Source organism: Anarhichas minor, unplaced genomic scaffold (genome assembly GCF_050575085.1).
Source record: "Anarhichas minor isolate MPS153535 unplaced genomic scaffold, ASM5057508v1 ptg000027l, whole genome shotgun sequence".
In the NCBI taxonomy this organism is placed as follows: Eukaryota; Metazoa; Chordata; class Actinopteri; order Perciformes; family Anarhichadidae; genus Anarhichas; species Anarhichas minor.
Genome location: NW_027466473.1, coordinates 10,009,403 through 10,031,741, shown reverse-complemented (window position 1 = coordinate 10,031,741; position 22,339 = coordinate 10,009,403). Strand labels below are relative to the sequence as shown.

At 41.4% G+C, this 22,339-nt stretch overlaps 2 protein-coding genes across 4 annotated transcripts; one reads left to right on the top strand and one right to left on the bottom strand.

Moving 5' to 3' along the window:
* Positions 1-1,397: 1,397 nt before the first annotated feature.
* Positions 1,398-8,793, bottom strand: mpzl2b (myelin protein zero-like 2b). Its single transcript, XM_076101751.1, has 5 exons — positions 8,501-8,793; positions 4,760-4,929; positions 4,018-4,228; positions 3,491-3,659; positions 1,398-2,621 (listed from the first exon to the last, which is right to left on the bottom strand). The coding sequence occupies exons 1-5, from the start codon at positions 8,559-8,561 to the stop codon at positions 2,423-2,425; spliced, it is 810 nt and encodes a 269-aa protein (XP_075957866.1). The 5' UTR covers positions 8,562-8,793; the 3' UTR covers positions 1,398-2,422.
* A 2,623-nt stretch (positions 8,794-11,416) lies between these two features.
* On the top strand, positions 11,417-17,675 carry pafah1b2 (platelet-activating factor acetylhydrolase 1b, catalytic subunit 2). Of its 3 annotated transcripts, none has more exons than XM_076101747.1 (8): positions 11,417-11,535; positions 12,050-12,174; positions 12,616-12,697; positions 13,455-13,544; positions 13,799-13,915; positions 14,312-14,434; positions 15,089-15,399; positions 16,838-17,675. In XM_076101747.1, the coding sequence occupies exons 3-7, from the start codon at positions 12,617-12,619 to the stop codon at positions 15,365-15,367; spliced, it is 690 nt and encodes a 229-aa protein (XP_075957862.1). In that variant the 5' UTR covers positions 11,417-11,535; positions 12,050-12,174; position 12,616; the 3' UTR covers positions 15,368-15,399; positions 16,838-17,675. The 3 variants fall into 3 exon arrangements, with proteins under 3 accessions (XP_075957862.1, XP_075957863.1, XP_075957865.1); XM_076101748.1 differs by having other exon boundaries at positions 11,434-11,535; positions 12,054-12,174; XM_076101750.1 differs by lacking the exon at positions 11,417-11,535 and having other exon boundaries at positions 11,936-12,174; positions 12,598-12,697.
* The last annotated feature ends 4,664 nt before the right edge of the window (positions 17,676-22,339 follow it).

Here is a 22,339-nt window from a genome sequence, read left to right as displayed (position 1 = left end):
CAATGGTAGCCAAAGGGTCAGGGCCCAACGGGTCACAAGATAAATCTGTATATGTGACCTCGGCATACACTCCTCTCAATGCAAATTTAAATACGAAGGTTTTAATTTCTTTGGTTTGGCATTTTCCAAGGTACTTACGTGATGGGTGTTTACAGTCTGCGCCCAGCTTTTCAGAAAAAGAACCACAATCATGGTGCCACTGTTCCCTTCTTAGCTGTGTGCAGAAAGCCGTTTTCAGCTCTAACCCACGAGTACAGTTGGGGCTAGCTGGTGAACACCATGTCCCACCATGACAGAAATGACAAAATAAGATAGAATAATAAATAACCAAAGGGTCTTTATTATGAGACATAAGAGGCTAATTGATTCCAGTGCATTTCACGGTGCCCTAACACACACACACAAAACTAAACTCAGGCACATTTATGTTATTCAGTGGTTGTTGCATACAGTGTGCCAAAGAAAAAAGTGGGGACGAATGCTCATAAAAGCTTTCAATTTACTGTGACCTAAAGTGTTGTATTTCTTACCACTCATCAACTGTCCCTTTATCTTGCTGATCATTTCCTTGAAAACCAAGTTAATTGGTTGTAGGAGATCTTGAAAATATCTCTGTATTTACTAACAGCCTAACCCACTGACACAGAGAAAGAACCAGTTCAACGGGGCATCTTTTCATTCCATAAGAGGTACAATGTATTATGAGCAAAGGAGTCAGTGAGGAGAAGCTTGTGGTTTATGACAAGCGTGTGTAGTCCCGAACAGGTTCCCACATGTCTGAGGTTAGAGTCCCTCTCTACCCTGACTTCTATAACGGTTCTATGTTAACTGCACACTTGAGTTTTGTTTTATCTTTTTTTTAAAGAGTACGGATATAAAAGCATGTGAACAGAAGAAAAATACCACTTAGGGACAATGTAAAAAGAGAGCTCACGACACCACCAGGGAGTGATGTGTCCTGCATGCCTCTTCTGCTGTTGATGAATTTATGCTCAATCACAGCAGTGAAGGAGCACGCTCAGATTTTCCAGTGAGTTGTAATGTGAATGACAGAACAGTGATGCCTGTGGTATTTCTATGACTGTTCAGTATAGGTGTTAACTGATCCATAAAAAAAAAAATGTCCTGGTGAGATTATTTCAACCTGTTTACAATACAAAGTAACACATTTTAAGACAGACAGCTCCATTTTTAGATCCAAAAACTGAACAAACTGTGAGCTTAACCCAGCTGTGTTAAGAACAGGAAGTGTGACTGTAACTCATTGTCACAAACAGGTGTGTCTGCTGGTTGGTATTTCACACTCATTGTCATTGTCCCTAAGTCTCTTCTCCTTTAGAGCCGATCTGTTCCCACACACTGAACATTCATTTTTCAAAATTCATGCAATTTAATAATTTCAAAAACAGTTCTTTATTCCAGAGTTGCTATACAGAAATATATATGACAACATTTCAGGACTTTCAAAAAGTTGAGAATTTCTGCTTACTTTACACTATGTACAAAAACTAAATATAAAAACAATTGTGCAGCGTTGCCAATGTAGTAAACACCGTCCTTTGTTGATCACTCACAAGTCTTGTGGTGGACTTTCTGGTAGCAAAAAATAAATGATGGCACCCATTCTTCTGTTTCACTCTAGTAGCATTCAAAACCCTCTGCAAAAACACTTCTTTCAAAACATTTTGATTTATGTACTCTCGGCTGATGCTTTTAAAAAAATGAACAGGAGAAACATCTGGCAACACCATAGCTGAACAAACACTATCTGCACTAGTATGTGGTGTTTCTAGCAATGAGCCAAAGACGCGCAGTTAAAGCAGTCATGTACAACAAACTCTCATCCATCAATCAACATCCATCAAACACAAAATGTAAAGTGGAACACCACCGAATAAGACAAGTCTGTTTACAGGTGTTGGGGAGAACCACTGCATATATATAAAAAAAAGAAGTTATATGAAGCCTTTTGTGGCCCCAGAGGCGGCTGTGTTAAGTCTGATACTGCCTCACATGATGTCACTTGAGTCAGCGTCGGTTGGGTCTCAAGACTATAAGTTTGAAAATGAAAGAACAATCTGGAAGTGTTAGAGAGGAAAGACCACGCGATCTCGTTAGCGCGCTCATCTCTGCTTGAGGCTAGAAGCTCGAGGCTACATTACTACTAGCAGAACACACCCAAACCTCTGAACGTATTGCTGGCAGGCGAGTTGCATTGTGGGTAATATAGGCTCCAAAATGTAACAAAGACAAAAGACAATATTTACAGAAAGGCACGCTGTAATTCAGTGACCATAATGCATGAGTCCTGTAAAAGTACTATAAATTACACGTCATCTAAACATCAGAATCACGTAAGTGACTAGCAAAAAGGCGGATGTTAAAATGTGAAAGATGATTCTAATCAATCCAGTGTATCCATTCAATCACCATCATCAGCATCAGCAACATCATCGTCATCATCATCGTCGTCGTCGTCGTCGTCGTCGTCATCATCGTCGTCCTCATCAAGGTCGTCCTCTTCCTCATCATCTCCACTGCTGGGTTCAGATGCTTCATCATCTGAACTTACAGAATCTTTCTTCTTCTTCACCAGCAGATGAACGGCCTCTGCAGGTGAACTGACGCAATCCCCACAAAACAAATTCAATCACACACACAAACAATGACGCAGGCTACTCATGGATATATGTATAGTGTATACCCAGAATCCTTATTTTCAAACGAACCCAGCCAAAGTACCACAGAGAATTGATGTACTGCTTACTTCCGTGGACAAAGAGGACCAAAACATCAGTTCAAGAATATTTCTCCACCAAAACCAGTTCACCTGTATTCACAAGTTAAAGTGGCACAAGCTATGATGCAGCAGTTGTTATTGCAGCTGAAGCTCACAGAGAAAAGGGAAGGTTTTGCCAACAGCAGGTATTAGAGAGGATATGTCCTAATTCACCGCAGCAGTATCATGATAACAACATGTTTTATGTGATGATTTAGTTGAAGCTTAATTCTATAAAACACATCATAAAATAACTAATGTTTTCTTTTAAAATCCCATGGTGAAAAGATAACGGGACAAATCAAAAGCAAATTGGTGCAGTCAGCACTGCTGCTGTGAATTAAGGTTAATAGGCTCCAAGGACAGCATGTAAATCCCTCCATATTTACATCTCTTACATAACAGTTGAAAAAAAAAAAATCTCAATAAAATTAAGTTAGCAATTACAATCACTGGCAACTTTTGGTAAAACATATATAAAGTGTATAACAATTTGGCATTAGAACAAATGGGAAGGGTGGTACATTAATCTAACACCGAAGGACACAATAATATCCGAGAGGTTCACATTGGAGGAGCAGAGATGGAAGAAAAAGATGCCTCCCCACCATCAAATTTAATCTGTCTTGTCCAGCAGAGCGGACCCAAACAGCCAATTAGACTCCACACCAGTCCCGAGAAGAAGAGGAGCTCTGGCTCTCTGGCCCTCACCACACGGTCGGGTCCTTCCACACGCGTTCCTGCGGGTGCATCTCAATGTCCGTGCTCATGTGCTTTCTTTTGTAAAACCTCACCCCCACGAAGATACAGAGGAGGACAATGATTACAGCACAGGCCCCTCCAACTGCCGCTGCCAGGATGCCGATCTCAGAGAAGGAAGCTGGAAGCAGTGAGAACCAAAATTAGTGACAACAGTGGATGAAATCTCAATGCTTCCTGTTGGGAAATGCTGCAGGCATTCCATATGCAAAGCTGCTCTTTAGCCAGACACTGCTAACCCTACCTGTTCCAGGGAAGACCTTGACCGTTGACCTTCCTGTGGACAGGCCTGAGTACTACAGCAGAACAACTAAAGTGCCACCTTCTAAAAACATCCTGAAAACATTGATAGCACTGACTGAATAGATAAAATGAGGTTAAAAGCTCAACAATTTAGAATTTTCTTTTTCTGTAGTAAATGTGATGCTGATGCAATGTGACAGACTTTTCTTCCAAGCGTGCAGTGCTGCCAGTCTAACCTTTGTTGACAACTGTGAGGACGATCTCTCCATTGCTGCCGTGCACATCTGGACGGTTGCGCACCTGGCAGATGTAGGTGCCATTGAAGGTCGGAGGCACCTCATGCAGCGTGATGGAAACGTCCTGCCTCATAATATCTCCTGACCACACCGCGTGGCCTTTAAAACGCCCGGCCTGTGGAGGGTATGGTATCTCCTGGTAGTAAAACACCTGACACACAAACACACACACATAATACAGCAAACTTGCAAAGAGTGTAGAAGTCCAAACAACTTAGCAAGTATGATAAAAGAAACTGCTAATAAAATGTATAGAAACGCAGCTGCTGTGGCGTCTCTTGTTTTCTGTGCATTGGCTACCAGGAGATACGCATCTCATGTTGTATGAAATCAAGAAGTTCATAAAGTAATGTGTCACCATTAGCAGCAGACCAGCCACTGGCTCTTCTATCTCTATTTGACATAAATATAAATATATTCTTATCATTTCCTGTGGATCGCTCCCTCTATTTCTAAGAGTGGGGGAGCATTGTCACTTTAAGATTGTACACCGAGAGCTGTTAAAAGAGGGCAAATATATTGAATGGCTTTTGTTACAAGAATGGAGATGAGAAAATGAATGTGACAATCAACACTTTTAAGGCCCTATAAAAATCACAAGTGGATTTATTTAATAATGACATTAAAATACAATAAAGACACATTCAAAGCATTTTCATGAAAAAAATAAAATTCTACACACCGACTCATCCGATCCTGAACCTAAGGGCTTGAAGTTCCAGGACACTATGACGGACTGAGTCGACACCGGGTGACTGGTGCTGAAGGTGCACTTCAGTTTCACATTCGTCCCGTTGACCGCTTCCACTTCTTTCGGCGTGTAAATAGTTATTCCACTGACATGTCGCACACCTGTGATAATGACAAACAAGTGTGAAAAAAAAACACCCATCGACATTACCGTAACCTAACAAACCTCCACTGCCCGACTCATTCATACAACACAAGTGATAGTTCAAACTGCCCAGGTCTTTTATTTCACAAACACAAGAGCAGGGCTGTTTGCACCAAACATGGTTATCACTGCTTCTTTAAACACAAAAAAACGCCCTTGACAGTTGAGAGCAAAGAGAGAGACTCTGATATGTGGTGTTCACTCTTCAAGGCTACAGTGCAAACTGTGAGTGAGTTTATTCTGATGGCAAAAGCCACGACTCCTCTACATGACTTCACTTCAGTGCTTCAGTACAGCAAACAAGAGAGCAAATAATAGAATAGCTAGGCCTACTATGGGTTAATGATTGCATGTGTGTGCAAGTACAGAAATGTAGATGGTAACCGCCTTTACAGATGCCTTCAAAATAAAGGGAATATTAGGTTTTCTGAAAAAGAGCAGGTTTGGATGTTTGTTATTCACCATCTGTTCAATAATACATCTTATTAGTGACATGAAAACAAATATTTTCCTTCATGGCTGACTTGAAACAAAGCATGCTACAGTAAGTTCAATTTGGCAACCGGTCATCTCCTTCGAGGGGTTTGGCGAAGTTAAATATTTGAGCTAAATCTGCATCACACTGTCAGCCACAGTGATGAGCAGACCTGCAGACCCCTTCTGGGCATTAAAGCATTCCTTCTAGTGAATTACAGGGAAGGAGAAGACAACAATGTTCTGTAATCCTGGACAGGGAGGGATGAAATCAAATAAGTACGACTGTAGAAGAGCATTCAACTTAACAGGGTGACAGTATTTAGTGGGACATGGTCAGTGTCTCTGTACGGTGAACCCACAGGGACAATTCTGGAAATGATATCCAACTGAATGATAAAACAGAGGGATTAATACAATATTAAACAAATCAAAAACTAACCCGTCTACTTAATGACTAGACTGTAATGTAAAAAAATTAATTAAATGAGTAGATGTATGCGTTATTCTACTTTTGAGTTCTTTGGTTTCCTTTTAGAATGGGTTTCTTCGTCGGTTTCTTTGTTAATATCACTTCCTCTTATGGAGCCGACGATGACTTTACACCAGGAAATAGCAGATCAAAGGGCGTTTGTTTTCATGTCCATCTCGAGCCATAGAAGGAAAGATATGTTTGAATATGCTGGTGCGTTTTACCAAACTGGGCGACAGAGATCAAATGCTAGATTTGAATGATTCATTTCAACCCAGAGTGGCGAGCTTTGTTTGGAAACCGTAGTTAAATCAGAGGGGTGTGGTGGTATTTTAGGAGCCATGGGCAAGTACAAGCACATCCACAACTTCTGGTTAAATTCCACACAGGAAGCCTTCACACATGACATTTATCTCTGAATACCAAAACCTAAATGATTAACGTGTTTTTAAAACACGATGCAAATATTCTCCCAGTTGATTTCTTTTCAATCGTATTTGTTAGATTTGGGCTGATGAAGCAGTTTTCAACTTTTGTTATTATCTGTCTTAGATTATCAGGTCAGTGTGTTTTCCTGATGTTTTCCTGACACTGTGACGTTCCTTTCAGTACGACAGTTCAGTACAGTCTCTGCCTCACACAGATTGAGCAGTTCAACTGAACAAAAAAAACTTGCGTGAGCTTGTTTAACAGCCAACGATTTCATCAGAAAGGAACTGACACGAGACGGACGAGCAGAATCAAAATTGAAAGTGGGATTTAGAAAACACATTCAGTGCCCATCAAAAATATTTTTTTATTATTAACTGTTGTTATTGTCCAACAATTAAATAAGAATTATAGCAGCAATGGCTTGTGAAAAGGCTTTCCAATCCTTTCCAAGGCTTTGCATGTGAATGCTGCCAATAAAAACAGGTCTGTGCTACTTGCTAGCAGCAGTTTCCTCACTGGCCTGGGAACATTATGATTAGCCGTGTAACAAAGCCTGCTCCACCTTATCTATCTGTTGTCTATAAGAGTGCTTATCAGACAGAATGGAGCTATGTTCAGATGACGTTCTCATGGTAGATGTTCTACGACTGACTGGCTTTAACCGCAAGATTAAAGCCTTTTTTTGTTTTAAAGACGAGACACCCCGGGGCAAAAACATAGCTTTTTCCTGCACTTGTCAATTTTGAGAGTTTGGTCAATTTTGCTTTCGTAACATGTCTTCTCTCAGACTAGTGGTCCAAAATACACATATAGGTGTTTATTCTACTACTGCTTCTATTTGCGTTGTAGATTTCTCTTAAATTCACCAAAAGTTAGCATTAGATAACCTCATTTGTATATTTAAAGATGACATTTCAGAAAACAAAAATAAAACATGAAATTGTCTTAATGTAATTAATCAACTGGGGAAGTTTAATGGTATCTGTTAGTTACATTTTTAGCCTATTCACCTAGCGTCTCCTCTTAAATTTATTAACATTTTGAAAAAAACTATTAAAATTACACTAAATAACACTGACATTGGCACTGAATCTCCACCCTTGTTAAAGCACCTCCAGTCCAATCAGTGGAATCTGATGGCACATCTGGGTTTGTTGTATAAATCACAGAGAATGTGTAAATTATAATTCATGCACTCAAGTCACACAGCATTTTACTCTAACTACTTAATTAGGACACTCGATATACAGCACAAACATATTGTTGACTCAGTGAAATGTGCTGATGTACAAGGGATTGATCATCTGTTCTCTCACAAAATGACCCTGATCAGCACAGGGAGGGAGCATCGTTTCATTACTCACCGGGGCGTAGACCAGTTTTTTTGTATTTTCAAGCACATATCCCTACTTTCTCTTTGATAAACTAATCTTCTAGCTTTTGCCAAATATCAATGCCTTCACATTTTTTTGTTCCATGTCATAACTTTACAGTGTTTGGGATTTAATCAGCAGCAATTCATGTCTTGCCATACGTTATTTTTAATGGTGATAATCAAATATTGTTATAGTGAAGCTGACCCCCCCTTCCTTTGGCTTTCAGCCCACGAGTAAGACATACTTAGATGTTACATTATAGACTTTATAGAGACAGTATATTTGAGTAATAGAAGAATATGTTTGTTGACATTATCAGCCTCTTTATTCAAAGAAAGATAAATCCTACTATTGAAACGTCTGGATCCCAACAGAGCACAGCAGCATTTACTCAAACATAGGACTATTGCTAAAAAGGTGTTTACTGTCAGTGATGTCCAGTTCTTATGGATTGATGATAGCCTACATTGTGAATAAAATGCATACAATTACAAGGATTTGTAACACAATGGTATAAAGATAAAATAATAGAATAAGAATCGAGTATGAGAAAATAATCCATGGTCTCAAAAACTACCATTTAGCAATATTAACACACACGTGTCACATATATGTTGTGTACGTGAACAAATACTTGAACGTTACATAGGCCAGTACTCTATAACACAGGCACTCTGTAGCCTAACCTTCCCACACAAACCCCTCTTCAACACTGTTTCAGCTTGAGTAGACTTTAACTTGACAGAGTCTCTCCAGGAAGTTGTTCCAACTCACCTGACCCTAGCAATCCTCCCAGAAGAAGCAGAGGCCATATCCGATACATAGGACAACACATTTAAACACTGCCGCTTAATTCCTCCGTTAAAATCCCTTCATGTACTTTTGTTGAGCGGAGTCATGAACGCGAATGTCGCCGCAGACCGTCGAGGTAAAAGCAGCCTTTTTCTGTGAAACGATCTCCTCGCCTCGGTGGTGGAGACGTGAGTCACTCTGCGCGCACACACACACACACACACACACACACACACACCTGGTGGGCGGTGTTTACTTCCTCACCTCTTGCACAACCTGTTACTCCGCTTACCTGCGCAACCTGCCATTCGACACTGTGTGACTGCTTTTTGTTTGGGCTGTTAGCGACGCTAATTTAAGGTGTGGATTTGCACACACGAGCACTCTTTCACTTTTGGTTGATGATTTAGAACTGATAACAGAGGGTCCAGTTCATCTGTAATTGTTATGGTAATGTTCCTGCTGAATGGTACCATCTGGCGGCCAACAGTGTCGCATCACTAATGAAGTCAGTTTGATTATTTATTCAAGCCAAACACAGCAATGTATTCAAGTGCTGTTGTGTAAAACTGTGGGTTCCACCTCAAAACAATTAGCCTGTTGATTTCCCTCTAAAGAGAAAACAAATACTCAAGGTTTGGAAAGAAACACTACGAGTTACTGATATGTATTAGTGATGTCTGAAAGCTTGGACATTTCATTTTGTAATATGCATTTCAAAATTCACAATTATGAACTTACATCATCACAAGATATGTTCAAGACAGATACAAAATATGTTGGAACAACAAATTGTGTCTGATATGGATTTTCAACATTTAATTACAAGTTCCTTTCCCGTGTTGAAAAATCCCTAAGTATGACAAAATATTTCAAAGGTTTATCTGCTGGACACAAGATGTCTCCTACTTCACTGAAAAGTCCATTCTCAGTGTATGTGCACTGAAGGTTTCAGGTTTCAACGTCACCATGTGGGAACAGGTTGCACATTGATTGGTTTGGAAAGTCGTTGTGATGTCACAAATTGTACACGACTTAAACTCAGAGGTGAGAAACGTTCCTCCTTCAGCAGATAAATGTGAAAACGGCCTCATAGTGTGAAAGACATTCTGCACAGGGAAGCTTCAACATCCACGTGAGGGAACAATAAGCAAAACACATTTTTGTGAGACTTTAATTTAAGCAATTCTGGACTTATCTGAGTATTGCACAGTAAAGACCTTTGTGATAAATTCACCTTATTCTTCCTCTGGCAATGAGATGTGAGTGATTTTTCACAGTCCTCAAGGTTGCAGCAAAGTCACATAACTTCATTTTCTTAATGACAGTGGCAATTTCAAGCAGGCTCTCCCATCTGGCTTCAATTGCGACCTGACGAGTCAATTCCATTTGGTGACCTTAAGGCAGCGCAAGAGAGTAAAAAGCGGAGATATTATGAAAGTCTGCAGGTAAACAAACAGTCCAACAAGTGGAGGATTCTGGGTCGGGTAAGCATGCGACAGATCACCTGCCTGTCCCACGGGTCACACGCAGAGGGTTCCTAAAGAGAGCAGTGACCAACAACTTATAAACATAGAGTATGTACAATAATGAGCATGATGGTACGAAGAGCACTGACACAATACAGGCTCAGTGGAGTTAAAAAACACAGATTTTCATACCAACAGAATATTTATTTTGAAGTAAAAGTGACCATCTGTCAGGCGTATAGCCACCGTTCTTGAGGTGGATGATGCGGCTTCTCAAGGTAGAAGAACGCCTGAAACACACACATTCCCACTTGCACAATATGTACTGTAGATGTCAAAGATAAATAACATTGAAACACAATAAAAACATCTTTAGAACATCATCACAAAACATCCCGTGCCACACACCGTCTCCATGGGTCCTGGATGCAGGGGTTAGAAGCCCCAGGTCACTGATACATGAACTGAAACTGCACTTCAAAGTCACGTCCGTCCCGTTGACTGCCTCCACCTCACCCGCAGGGTAAATCTGAATCCCACATGAATCAGCATACGTTTTAGAATCATTGCCTGAATTTTGGTCAGTGACTTCCTTTTGTGCCCTGGTTAATGATTGTATGGGTGTGTAGAGTTCAGAGGGACAAATAACACTGGTCAGCCTGGGTACGTATTTTTATTTGCACACCCATGTGTAACATAGCATTTCTGCATTTACAGCTGTAAGCGGTCTGTCGCTAACTGTGCCGGACTGACACTTTATGGGGAAGGCATGCTTCGATTTTATGGTACCATGATCTTTCATATGCATGCTGTCAATTGCCAAAGCCTAAAATACCTAAAACACAGGGCTACATATTCAAACTTTATTTGTTACATACTCAATTGTACAAGTACATTGTGCAGTCCTTTGTTAAAGTCTCCAGTGCAAAATGAAGTAGTTAAAAGGCAGCAAAGAAGAATATATAAATGTGCAATATTTATAATGGTAAAAAGAAACATCATTAAATTCCAATATATTAACAACGTATGTGCTTCTTGTTATCATGCAGCCCAGGTTATATTTCTATGTAATATCACAGTATTACTGTTGATCTGTTATTGCATTTAGGGAAGATGTAGGTTGTTTGAACTCACCAGGCATCAAGAATCCTCCAAGCAGAATCATCTGATAGATGAAATTAAACATGATGATAATGCACAAATGATGATCATCCTTATCTTCAGGTATAAATTATCACTATTATAAGATTAAATAATTATGTACAATGTATATATATATTTCTAATAGTTTGAATTGATATTTCCTGTGTTTCCTGTTGATGTACCATAGGAATGTACAAGGTTTGGTTTCCTACAGCACCAGAATGCAGCATTTGACCTCAAATGACCATGATGCATTGCGGTGAGCTGGCACGGCAGGCTCTCGGGTCGGATAGGTCCATGGGTGAGTTAAGATGGGCCCATACACTGGAGAGTTCAGTGTCATACAGCAAAGATGTCGGCAGTGCTGTACGTTGTCAAAACCAAATGATGCTCTCTCACTAAGAGGTATTTCCTCCATCGCTGGTGTCTGACACCCACTTCATGTATCTTAAATAACGGAGAAAAAACGTTGTTTGGGAATCCGAAGTAAAATGTTTTAGACTGTAAAGTTGTATTTGTCGCACTTTCAAACCAACGACCCACCATTCATTGCGGGACCAGCTATTACTGTGTTGTTGTTGCCCTGGGGGTTATCTTTCAGGAAAGAGCACTGATTGTTTATCAGCTTACACAACCTCCACATATTACAGAAGGTAGACATATTTTGGTTTTTGGTACAGATGATTAGCAGGGGTCAGTTATAGCCGTTATAATAACTATACTAGTTTGGTATGTACGCAGGCATAAAGCAATGGCTGCCCGACAGGCAAATATCAGGGTAAAAATCCCTTCTCTCTGTAGCTCACTGACTGCAGTGCCCTCCAATGGTGTTACGGCTAATGTTGTCACATCGGCGCTCAGCTCCTAAAAGACTCTCTGCTGTGTGCCTTCTTGACACACCTTTTGTTGTCTCGTCTAGCTAGAGTCGGCCAACGGTTGCTAGCGAGCATCAGCCAGCCTCAACCAACGTAACGTGAAGTTGGGGCAAAAGAGTACCTCTGAAGCCGAGGGAGCCGAGAAGTGACGCGGCCGACACCCTGCCAGGTAGTTTGCCTCGTAAATGAAAAACAACATAATTCCTGTAAATCTTCATATTAACGACTGGCGTGTATACCGTTACGTATTGACGCTAGATGCAGCCATAACAGCCTCCAGTGTTTAGCAGGCTAGCTAGCTAGCTAGCAAGCTAACGTCAGATAAACTGTAACCTATCGGGATTAATGCGATCTGCTGTGTGATACATAAGCACCCGCTTTGAAAGCGAAAGTAGCCTTTATCCGTATTAATTGGGTCAGTCCGTCTGCTGCTGAAACGTTAAGCTGCTGCATCACAGCAATGGTTTCTGCTAGCTGGTTCTGAGGCTTTCCTAACAACAATACGAACCCTTCATGGTTTCATGTGTAATGTGTCTATATGGCTGAATAACGTCAGCTGCATGGCTGTTTTTTTTATGTATGCATGAATAAGAGTCGGTGTCTCCTGTAGGATGAGTGGTGATGGTATGAACCCAGCTGCAGTGGCTCAGCCAGTAGAGGATGTACAAGGAGATGACCGGTGGATGTCACAGGTATGTGTTTTTATTTATTATAAGTGTAGGAAACATTCAGTGTTCATCCCCATGTATCATTAAAAAAATACCCCATTGATTCCTTATGTAAAATGTACTAGCTAGAAGATTTATATTATTTCTCAAAGGGTTTTCCTTATTCTTGGGCGTTTTTAAATAGACACAAACAAAACATTAGCTACAGGAAAATGTATGTTTTAAGATCAGCTGCCCTTAATAATGAAGCATTTTATACAGCCGCAACAACGCATTACATATTGCATTTGATTCCCACCATTAATGTTCATGCTTGTGATGCTGTGCCTGGAGGCGTGATCTGTGCAATATCATGAGGTGATGTTTTGACGGTACTCTCAATGATATTAGTTACACATGTGAGGTAAAGGTTGACTAATCTATTTCAGAGCCCCACTTTGTCTAGCTCCTTGTTAAATGGAACCTCCTGCGAGGTTAATCCGCCGAAGCTAATAGGACTGAGACCGTCTGCTTTACTCCAAGCTCTCTGTCAGATGGGGCACCAGACGAGTCTTGTTGTGTGATGAGTTTGCAGGATTTTGTCTGACTCTGAAAGCTAACAAGTATTATCCTAAGATTTAGAAAACTCATAACACAAAGGTGTTAACTCAAACTGAAATGCCTAACATGGAACTGATTCAATTGTATTGCCCTGTATAAATGAAATGCATTTTTTCGTTTATTTATCCATCACAAGCTCTGTTGTAATGAGGCCATGTGTTTTTGTGTGTTTTTTTTACAGCACACCAGATTTGTGCAGGAGTGTAAGGATGCTGAACCAGACGTGCTTTTTGTAGGAGATTCTATGATACAACTAATGCAGCAGTATGAGGTGAGACAAAACATTTACCTCTCCAAACCTGTTCATTGGACTTCTCACATGGCACTAGCATCTTCATTTAGTTTTCTAAATACACAGCGTAAATGTACATACGTTTATGTTGCCTCAAAACAATTCTCATATTGTCGTAATGCATCTTGTTACCGATCGGCATGCTTAGCTTAGCATCTATGAGTTATTTGATATTAGTCCCCAAAGTCAGAAATTGTCATATGAAATGCAAATGTCTGGTTTCCTTTCCACAGGTCTGGAGAGAGGTGTTCTCCCCTCTTCATGCGCTCAACTTTGGCATCGGAGGGGACACCACCTGTAATGTGCTGTGGAGGCTACAGAATGGAGAGCTGCAGAACATCCGTCCCAAGGTGAGCTGAGCCTACTAAGATCACAAAACACCAGCTGCATACAACTTTTTACCCCCGACCTCCTCATCTTGTTGGACGGCCTGATGTCCATGGTTGTCAGAGAGGAGAGTTTGTGCAGAACAGCTTTTATGACCTCAGCCGCCTAGTTGTTAAGTTGCGGTGTGCGTTTTGGAAAACGTTGTAGCAGCGGCGGTCTGTTGTATCACCCTCACTGTGCTTATTGTCTGTGCTAATGATGTTGACATAGGGAACAGCTCGCATTGCTCACCCATTACCCAGATATCGATCCATGAGAACTCATTCTCTCAAATATATATCATGCTTTGCTCACACTTCTGGAGATTAAAAAGGAGTTCAGAGGAAGTGAACAGAGTGTCTGTCTGTGTTCTTGTCCAGGTGGTGGTGTTGTGGGTGGGAACCAACAATCAGCAACACACAGCAGAGCAAGTTGCAGGAGGAATTCTTGCTATTGCGCAGCTGCTCACCTCCCGCCTCCCCAGGGCAAAGATAGTTGTACTGGTAAGTAGTTAGTTGTATGTCTTCGCCTTTATTTTTAACAAGTATGTTGACATGAAACACTGACGTGTTAGGATTGGTCAGGTACCTTTTTTAAACATTGCACGATATAGATAAAAATAACCATACTTGATGTAAAAAGCCAGTTGATGTCGGTGATCCTCACAAGTCGCCAGCTTTCAATTGTGTTATTTCTGCTCTCTGTTAAGGAATATGCAGGTACCTGTCAGTCTTTCTATCCGTGTAATTAGTTCAAGGTGTTATTTCTCACATGGTGATTCAAAATGTGCAGTGAAATGCAGCGTGGCATGCTTTTGAGGCTATGCTAAAAGGTTAATGTGTGATAATAATCAGAATTAGAGTACAATTGGTAAAAATTCAAAGGTAAAAAATATAAAGACGTGCACTAGATACGTTATAATATAAGTGTATGTAGATCATCTGGTATTGTCTGATTATCAGGTGGCTCAGCGGGCCTTGCAGACTGTCCTTGCCGCTGGCTTTCAATGGGGAACGCTCACGATAGGCCAGTCATAGTTAATAGGCCCGTTGTAGGGAGTTAAATTTATGCTCTTACTAAAATACAAAATATCAAGGTTTAACTCTAAGCAAATGAATTTAAATGAATGAGTCCGAAATGTTTTCTGTGTCCCTCAGGGCTTGTTGCCTCGAGGTGAGCGACCCAACCCCCTGAGGCAGAAGAACGCGGCGGTTAACGACTTCCTGCGCTCCTGGCTGCCCCGACTGGGCCAGGCTCTGCTCCTGGACGTGAGCGGGCACTTCGTCCACTCCGATGGAGCCATCAGCCCACAGGACATGTTTGACTTCCTCCACCTGACGCCGACAGGTTACCGCACCATGGCCAAGCCCCTCAACGACCTGCTGCTGCAGATGCTGGAGGAGAAGCCAGAGGAGAAGCGGGCGTCGCAGGTTTAAGGGCCGTGGCCGAGCAGCACGTCTACCCAGAGGCATGTCTCACCCGCCGCTATGGGAGACTGGGGGGGGGGGGGGGGGAGACATGTCCCTGGTATCTGGAGGTGGAAGGGCTCACTCATAGGGGGGGAAGAGGCACCCCGATGTGAGTGGGCCCGGGAGAGGTGGAGGATCAGGGTTGGGTGTGGAGTGGTGCTGAGGAGGGGGAGACACCTCGCTGCAGATGTAGACACTGTGATTGCAGGAGTAACTTCTATTGCAAAATGATTTACAAAGTCCGACTTCTCTGAGTCACAGACAGATATTCTGAGATCACTTGGAACTGAAGTGACACACACACACACACACACACACACACATTAATCTTGGCCTGTGGATAAAATGACTGTTTGCCTCAGTCATCGGTGCCACGGAGAAATGATACAAATAGAAAAACATTCTGATTTCTTCCTCCGTGTTTTGTAAAACCGTTAGCTGTGCGGCTTCTCTATTAACACTTGAGAAGTCCAGCACAGCATACTCGCAGCAGGCAGAACGTTATCCAACACTGAGCAGTGGTTCCCAACCCGGAGTCAGGGGGCCGCTAGCGAGTCGTAAGAAAAATTATAATTTTTGAAACAATCTGAGGAGTAAAAATCAATCTTTGGTGGCATTGTTTCCTGTTAAGGTTGGGAACCGCTGCTGAGATGCACACTATGTATGGTAGTGAGCAGCATTTACATATAGCTCTCAGTATTTTGACGATTTTGCTCAAAGCATAATCCAGTGAAGCAAATGTCATGTAATATAATTACAGAAATGTATTATGATGGAGTTGTGTCTGTCCAGTTGTTTATGCGTGCTATTTGAAATACTCTGCAAAACAAGGAGCACTCAGTCTGCTAAATGTTCACCTTTGAACTCCGCGTGTAACTAATTAGGTGTCTTTTTAAAACCGTTGATCAATATATAATAGATCGGTGTATATCACACACCACACACACTGCTGATCACCACTTTATCCTTGTGTCGCCTGAAATCATCACCGAACTTAATGTTCATCTGAAACCTGACGTCGGTGTCGGCTGCATGCATGTTTTAAGGCGAGCCTCCTCTTCGCTGTATTAAACGAGTGAACAAGAAGTCAAAATCACGTATTCACACATATTCATTAGTGATGTTGAATCTACATACGTCTTCCAAACACTCCCCGACCCTGCTGCTCATCCCAGCTAGTGTATTTACATTCTACTCTGTGTCCAGATGAAGTTACTGTGACTTTTCATTTTAACACATATCAAACCTTTGTTTTGCCAAACTAAGACCTGCCAGCTTTTTACATTCTGCTCCGAACAACCTCTTGACTGTTACCTGGGTATCTGTTGAAGGTCTTTGTTAAATAGAAGAAAAAATATATGCCAGTGACGTTGTGTGTACACTGTCTTTTAGTAGTAATGCACTTACTAAAGCACTTGATTTTATTTTTCACAACAGAGACTTCAGCTCCAGTACTCCTGCTTTCACCTCACCCCGCTGATCACAACACGAGTCCTTCCTCATGAATATACAGATTGATTTGAGACTTTTCTTTCTGCGTCTGTATCTCACACTAATACTCTCACTTTGATAGCGCAGGCTGTCTCTCCCTCTCCCTTCTAAATACGTGACTATACAGTATTTTCTCACATCTTTATTCCGCCTCTCACCTCTTTTTTTTTTTTTTTTTTTTTCTCTCCCTGTTGTGTTTGTTGTCGACTCTCACCCCGACATCTCTTATGTGGTGTAGTTACTGAATATTTTTCTGGAATAAAAAGTAGCCACACGGTTAAGCTACTGAAGACGGCTGAACTGAACACTTCAGTTTTGCTAAATGCAAAAAAAAAAAAGGCAAAGACAGGTGGTGTAAAGCACAGCGTTGGTCTGTGAGCTTCTACTGTGGCGTAGTCATTTCTTCTGTTCAAACCGTGGCCCGAGAGTCTCTCGTCGAGCATCGACGTTCTCCGACGTTGCTGCTGTCTTAAGCTCTGCACGTTTGCGTGCTGTGTATATAAATGGTGTATGTATGTGTGCCTTAAGTGTCTATACGGGGACGGTTGTCTGTATACAGTGTGTCTGGTACTGGATGGTGTCACTTGGACGTATGAGTGTGGAGAAGTGACCCCCGGCTGTATATAAGACGTGTGAAGCTTGAGGGGAATGATGTTTGAAGGGAGGGGGGGGTTCAGATTGTGGGAGTGTGTTTGGTGCGATACAGCATTTGCACTGTTTTGGCTCGTTGTCACGTTATTGAGGTAAAGCATTCCAATAAAAAACAAAACAAAGAAGGATCTAAGCAAGTGTTGGGAGTGATTTTTTTTTTCTTCTTCTAATTTTGCTCATTATCAAAATCTGTTACTTGTGATGAATGATCGTATTTTGCTTTTAAAGAAAAGGATGTGTTGAGGTTCTGAAATCAAGGCTTGTGATTTGCAGCACCGTGCGTTACACACTCACCAGCAGAGGGAACCGTTTTATCAACAACTACGAGGACGCGCCGAGCAGGCCTCACTGCTGGATCCTCTTCTCTCTCTCAGAGTGTCCTGACTGCCTCATTAGTTTGCCTCCACCGAGTGTATCTCTCTCATGTAATAATTCACCAACTGAACTTGGAGACTTGTTTTAAAAAAAACGCCCTCTTTAAAGATGTAGTGAGGTGTGCCGGAGCGTATGTGATTGTTAATAAACCATTGGCTCACTTTTAATGTTGCTCTCATTCATTTTAAATGTGACCCAAAAATGTCCCGGCGTAGCAGAAATAGTCGTTCCATCTGGAGGCCCCGTGTACCGCAGGCTGCCGACTGAGTGTGAAGTTTGTTGCACTGTTAACACGTCGAGCTGGAGCCCAAAACTAAACTGCTTAATAGCTGGATTCACATTACGAGTTTGTGTGTCTGACGCAGGAATGACGGAGGAGTAAAAGCTGGTATTTTTTTTTTTTTTTTATATAGTTTTTCCATCTCAAAGAGTTGTGATGCTGTAAAAATGAAGGAAATTTGCATTGCCTGAAATGGTAACGACGTCGAAAGGCCCTTTCCTGTGCATGTGCGAACATTAAACGTCGAGTGAAATAAGAAACCTACACTCTGTCCACAGCTTGTAGATTTCCATCTAAGCCATTTATGCTCAGACTGCCAGTGATCCACATCTGTTTTTAAAAGTCTTATAACTGGCCATGTTGAATATAGATTAATCCATGGCATGCTACGTCTATCACCACGCAGCTTGAATGGGAAATGATAACTTTCTAATCCCAACAGGCATCGGCATTGACAGATGTGTCAACGGCAAGTTGGGAACACCCTGATAAAATCTATATCTGGCCCTGTGTGTTGTTCCTGCTCTATTGACCTGTTAAATATTTGGCTTTTGTTCAGTACTAACAATCTTTAGGGCATGTGAACAGGAATATAGATACACGTTCTCACCTATCACTTAATGCTAGACAAATGCTTAATCCTAGAGGACAAAAACAGTGCTGCACACAATGCTGGAGTACGGGTGATGTCCTCTGTGGAAATATCTTCCACTAAACTCAGATTGACTTATTTGTGGCCTAAATTTCACTCATGGCGTGTAGACTGGATTTTGATCTCCATGCCATGAGACACATTCGATGTGTGATTTCTCTCAGATGTCATGAGTTGATAAATGATGATCAGTGCATATTTGTGCCAGTGCCATGTGCTGTGAACCTTGTGATGTGGGTTTTCCTGGTCAAAAAGTTGAAACAAGTCCACATGTTTTAGCTTCACAATCAGATTATGTCATTTCAGAGGAAATGAAATACAGAAGTTGTTGTCATCATAGAAGCAGAAGTTTATGTATGACTACAATGGCCTTTTTAAAAAGAAAACGTGTGTCAGAGGCATTTTTATAAATCAACAGCAAAAACATTATCCTGCCCATGATATTCCATGACTGCGACTCCAGGATTCCAGCTCCACTGCTCAACAGCTTTGTCCTCCTCTCGTGGCGTTTTGAATGGCGGATTCAGATCTCAATATTTGGCCTCAAACCAAAAGTTTCGAGGGGAAACATTTGCTTCCTGTCTCGGATTACCCGCCATTTTCACCTGATACCGGCTGTGACCTACCCCTCTCACCCTTTCATCATTCAATGCAGCCGCAGACAGAGCCAACGACACATGTAGGTCGCACCACTGCACCTTCCTCTGTGGTTCCCCCATCAACATTATTCATGCCCATGAGTCATTCACACACACACACACACATATTCAGTCTGAATGTTAACCTCGGCCTGGAGGCAATGTTTATTGTATGTGATGTGATGCTTAACCATAATGAGTACAAACCTGCAGACTCCCGCTAAGTGCCTCTCTATTTCGTAAACACAGTTGCTCGTCTCCATCTTGGAAACCACACTCATGCATAGAGGAACTCCACCGCAAATCACACCTCCATGAAACCACATTGGAAGGCAAGTAAGCGGTGATTTTAGTGCAAAAAAAAAGTCCAGCACCTCACTGGAATGGTGTAGAAGAATTCCAGAAGGTCTTTCTACTCTGTGAACAGGTCAAGGTCAAGTTAAGGTGCATACACTGATAAGAGCAGTTTAATTCTCCTGTACCTGTTGTTTTTGTAGTTGTGCATACATTGCATCCTTCCTCTTGAGACACGACTGGAAATTAATTTTAAGAACATTTTTAAATTACCTTTGGGTGTTAATGGAGTCAGCTCTCTACTGAAGCATCGATGTGTTGTAAGAACTTGATAGTGGACCCAAAGGTGACCTATTCAGTCAAATGACAAACCTGGCGCACGGCAAATGCCCTCAGGGCCCTACGTGGAGGAGAGAGAAAGAGAGTGAGAGGGAGGGGTACCGAATACGAGAGTGTAACAGGAGGAGTGGGTTAGGCGGGTATTTATGGTTATGCAGGAAGAGGTAGGGTTGAGGAGTGGTCTTGCTCCTGAAATTCCGATAAGTATCTTCAATAGTGTTTCTGCCGCTGGCCCCGCCTCAGCCATATATATATATATATTTATATTGAGATGACGTCACAGATTTTGAGGAAAGTTTTACAAACATAAACTTTCCTTGGATCAAAAATTCAAAACAGAAAGTCAAATGTGATGTTTGCAAGTCAAGGTGTCCTGTCAATTATTGAGAAACTGCTTTTTGGGCTCCAGGTAGATTTTTTTTGCTCTCCAGTGGTCAATAGAAGGAGGTTGAGCCTTGAGACTGGTAGAAGAAGGTGTGAAAACAGCCCCATTCATATTTTTACAGACAGTCTTTGGATTTGAACTGGCATCTCTCCAGTCATTAGGCAACGTCTTTAACCTTGAGGCTGATCGTCGCCCCTGTTATGCCCCTGTATGGCAGCAAAGTGCATTCCTCTGCGGTGAGGCCAGTGGTGTGTTGGTGTTTCCACGCTTTGATTAAACCCTGAAGGAATGAAAAATAAAAGCTCCTGTGTCATAAAGACCAGACGACGCTGTGCTGCTAAAGATTAGCTGTAGACATGTTTTAAACATCTAGACTGTGAGCGATAAAGATCTTTAAAAACAAAGAGTACAGAGTATTGCTTGTTTTAGCTCGTTTGGGGAATATTTCAGATGCGTTTTTTAGTTTCATTAATTTCAGCTGCCTTCCACAGTGACAGGTCAGCAGTGAAGTATGAGTTTAACATATGCGTTTATAACCTCAACCTCAAAGTCACGTGGTGTCTAATTTGAGGTAGACATAAAACTCACATACACACACTGTTTTACTGAGTAGCTCCACTGCAGTGCTTTAGGAAGTTAAGTGCCTTGCTCAAGGAGTTTTCTTCTCTCAAGTCTCAAATGATCAATTGATGATCAATACATTCTTAACCAATCACTTTACCGATTCATTCATTTATCATCAACAAGTTGCACTCCACTACAGTGTGACAAGGGAGTAAATTATGTATGCTAAAGGTTGTTAGCTTAGTCAGTCAATAAATGATGAATTAGCAGTCGTCCATGCAGCAGCGCTCCTGACACAATAAAATGAGAAACGATTCACATCAGCTTTTATCTCCCCAGACATGAAAGGTGATGAAACGACGATGTAATGCATTTCTGAAATTTGTTTTCTTGACATCACCATCCTCCAATGACTACAAAGTGCTCAGTGACAGTTAAATGTCAAATATGAATTCAATTATCAAATTATTGTATTTAAATCTACTGTTTTATTGTCCAATAGTTCTCTGACCTGGCCTGCACTTACAATACAATATGTTTGTGTCTTGACCTCAGCAGTTTGCCATTGATGTTCACAACCAGTAAAAATGAATCCGAGGTCCAGTGTAAAAATGTCTTGCAGGGACACAAAGCTGGATAACGGACCAGAAGTGATGAGCAGTGTGGGACTCAAGGATCTCACTGATGCCAAAGCACATGAGTTAATGTTGAAATAAATATTAGTGTTGAAATACTAAACCCTTTTTGGCAATTAGAATAATCGAATCTACGGCTGAGAAAAGCAGCCGCTGTCCCACAGAGACTAATGTCCTGCAGCATCAACAGCAGGAGGAAGCTTTAGTGCTGAGGACATTACAAACAGGACATTATCTCGCTCCACCAGAGGCAAATAAGTGCTGTAAAAAGTATTTATGAACTGTTTAATATAAGTGTGACTGCACAGTGATCAAGCATGTAATGAGAAGCTGTTTTCTAATGCTTTTATTGTGAAAATAATAGATTATACAAACCAAAACTGAAGAATATGACACCACCACTTGTACAGTAGACCTGGTTACTTCATGTTTTCCATTTGTTTTAAATTTATTCTGGCTTCTCACGAGTTTACAATATACCAATTTACCCCTCTGTGTAGAACGTTATTCCCACAGTTTCATGTTAACAGACGAAGAATGAGAAGGAAGGAAGTCTCTTTGACTGCCCCCATTCTGCAATGAACACTCCTTTTTTGGGAATGCTCTGATTTCTTAGGTCCTTTGTTCTTTCTTGA

Coding starts and splice junctions, on each gene's coding strand:
- pafah1b2 (XM_076101747.1), top strand. CDS start 12,617: ATGAGTGGTGATGGTATGAACCCAGCTGCAGTGGCTCAGCCAGTAGAG. Junction 12,698..13,454: donor ATGACCGGTGGATGTCACAG/GTATGTGTTTTT, acceptor TTTTTTTTACAG/CACACCAGATTTGTGCAGGA. Junction 14,435..15,088: donor GGGCAAAGATAGTTGTACTG/GTAAGTAGTTAG, acceptor TGTGTCCCTCAG/GGCTTGTTGCCTCGAGGTGA.
- mpzl2b (XM_076101751.1), bottom strand. CDS start 8,561: ATGTGTTGTCCTATGTATCGGATATGGCCTCTGCTTCTTCTGGGAGGA. Junction 4,930..8,500: donor GGGAGGATTGCTAGGGTCAG/GTGAGTTGGAAC, acceptor TCATTATCACAG/GTGTGCGACATGTCAGTGGA. Junction 2,622..3,490: donor TGGAAGGACCCGACCGTGTG/GTGAGGGCCAGA, acceptor GGATTGCGTCAG/TTCACCTGCAGAGGCCGTTC.